At 51.7% G+C, this 2,606-nt stretch overlaps 1 protein-coding gene across 1 annotated transcript in view; it reads right to left on the reverse strand.

Moving 5' to 3' along the window:
• CENPT (centromere protein T) overlaps positions 1–2,606 on the reverse strand; it is a gene marked incomplete at its 3' end in the record, with an annotated part of 9,342 nt that overhangs the window by 2,943 nt on the left and 3,793 nt on the right. The window contains exons 5-6 of the mRNA XM_010137012.1: positions 2,092–2,295; positions 123–332 (exon numbers count right to left, since the gene is read on the reverse strand). Of these exons, the coding sequence (XP_010135314.1) occupies positions 123–332; positions 2,092–2,295 (414 nt within the window). The remainder of the gene's footprint in view (positions 1–122; positions 333–2,091; positions 2,296–2,606) is intronic.

The following is a 2,606-nucleotide window of genomic DNA, read 5'->3' on the forward strand; positions in this document are numbered from 1 at the left end:
ATTATCTGGTATTTCAGCCCAGATCCCAGAATGCAGAGACTTAACAAGTCTCTCTCCCAGTACTGCAGCTCAAGAGGTCTCTGGCACTGGAGATACCCTTCAGTACTAGAGGTTGTCCTCACCAGCTCCAGGAGAGCCCTGGTGTCCAGCACAGCCCTCTGCTGAAGGTCCCTCTGGTCCCTCTTCTCCCTCTTCTGGTCCCTCTTCTCCTGAAGGGGCCGTTTCTGTCTCCACTCTTTCACCCTGTGCCACAGTTATCTGTGATTCTGCTATTTTGACTGGTGTCTTCCCCAGATGTTCAGAATATCCAGCATTCGCGTGATGCTCTGTAGCTAGAAATGGGGAATTCTGTCAGTGATCCTGCCCACAAACACCCCTTTGACAACCCCACTGAACAGTTTAACGGCCACTAAAAACCCCTCACGGTAAGTAAACCCAGCAGCCCCCACGCGCCGTAGGGAAGGGTGGCCGATGCAGTTCCCCTGCAGCTGCGAAACACAACAACTGTCCCTGCGTGGGCTCTGTGGCCACCCGCTTGGGGAGCGCTTCGGGCCCCAGAGAAGGGATTTGACTTATCAGCAAGTAGAGCTCCTCCAGACCTGCTAGCTCTGCGCCTCTTCTCGCTTGCCGTGGTGGCACGACAGACCAATTTCCTTTCCTCTAAGTCTAACACCTTGTGGAGTTTGTGCTCGGCTCCTCCTCCCTGGTTCCTCAGGTTTTCTGAGGGAATGATTTTGCAGGAGATACGCAGCTTATAAAGAGGAGAGCAGTGCCGCCCCGGACAAGCCTCTGGCAAGCAGATAAGGAGAAATAAACGGACCATGATTTGCAGGTCTTTAAAAGCTTCAGCTACTCCGAGGAGTCCTTCAGTGCTCCCTGCAGACCCTGGGTGGACAGCCCACGTTCCCAGGTAGCCCAGAACCCACACAGGTAATTGTTATTATATGTGACAGGACCAAAGAATCGAGAGACTACTGGATGCCAGCCTTAGGCCACGGTAGACTTGGAGGGAGAGTATCTGCTGCCTCCAGGAACTACTCTAGAACTGTTCCAAACACGAGGCTGTATCACCACCACATAAAGGGAACGTAACTGATTTTGCTGATGCAGCTGGTGTGTGCAAGTGGTTACTCCTGGGTGCTGTAAATACTGCTTGAAAATTCTAGTAACAGAAGTGTTACTGGGTGCCATGAACCTTCAGGCATAACTAACTAGGGAAAGCTAAACCCCCATTTAGAGGTTAGAGGCCACGGGTGCTTCTCTCATTTCCAACCACTGTCGAAGGAACAATGGGAAAGACTTCAAAAGGACCCTCAACCAGAGCCTGGAACATTCAGTTCAACAAAACATGGGAATTTGTGTGCACTCCCCACAAAGCCTCACCTAAGGCCTGGGTCACGGCTGCCGCCCCCAGCAGCTGTGCAGGGATTTTACTGTCTCGTTCTAAGAATGGCAGGGGAAGGTGGGGGCGGGGTTCTGAAGGACGCAGGCGCCTCCGTCAGCTGTGCAGGGGTTTTACTGTCTCGTTCTAAGAATGGCAGGGAAAGCTGAGAGCGTGCTCTGAAAGCAGGCAGCTGGCAGGACTTGCTCTCTTCCAGGCAGAAGGAGGCATTAAGGCCCAGCCTATTAGGGACAACCTTTACTGCTTAAGGGAGGGCAACCTTCCAGCCCCGGTCTTCAGAGAAAAAGATGGGTCAGTCCTGGAGAGACGGCTGAGAGAAACGCAGTCAAAGGCACACCAACAAAACGAGTGACGTGGCAGCGCTATTCCCTGCCAAGAGGCAGCTCCTCATCCTTCCTGTGCCAAGAGGAGCCCAACTACAGACCTGCCAAAAACCTGATGGACTGATTCCATTTGCAGTCACTGTGAACAAGCAAATGGTGACACGGAAGCACAGGGGCGAGTCACAGCCTCCTTGTAGAGAACTTGTCTGGAAATGCTCAGTGGCTCTGACATGACTTCAATTAAAGTTCCTCCAGCATCTACTGCACAATAAAGTCTTAGTTTACTGTGCAAGTCACCTGACAAACTCCTGGATTTAATCAGACCAGAGAACTCCATTCCCCTGCAATGCTGGAAGAGCTTCTTACCCTCTCTGGACATCTCCTGCTCCACTCTGCTCACTGCATTAGCCATCTCTTCTTCTGCACCGCTTACATCTAGGTCTTCAATTATACGGGACACCACTTCTCTCAGAGACATGCTGAAAGACCTCTTGGGCTTTAGAGTGACTGGGGATCCCAAGCTTTTACTGGAACGTCTGGATGGCAAAGAGGAGCTCCATCTATCAACAGCTGGAAATCGAGAGCATTAATGTGCCCCCGGAATCTTTTTAAAGCTCCTCTTAGCTTTCCTGATAAGTCAAAAACCAACCAAGCAGAGAGAGAGGAAGGCACATAAGAAACTGCTGCTCCTTCACTTGGAACAGCTCAGGGAGGTCATGCTGCACCTCAGGAACCAGCTCGAAAAGTCCTCACCGCTATTTCTGAGTTCACTGAGGAGCAACATTGACAGCAGCTGCCTCTGGAAAACCAGCAGAACTCTGCAGCAGTTCCCTTTACACCTTAACGCCGGGCAGACTCCCGCCTCTTTACCGTAGACTCAC

Source organism: Buceros rhinoceros, unplaced genomic scaffold (genome assembly GCF_000710305.1).
Source record: "Buceros rhinoceros silvestris isolate BGI_N320 unplaced genomic scaffold, ASM71030v1 scaffold44455, whole genome shotgun sequence".
In the NCBI taxonomy this organism is placed as follows: domain Eukaryota; kingdom Metazoa; phylum Chordata; class Aves; order Bucerotiformes; family Bucerotidae; genus Buceros; species Buceros rhinoceros.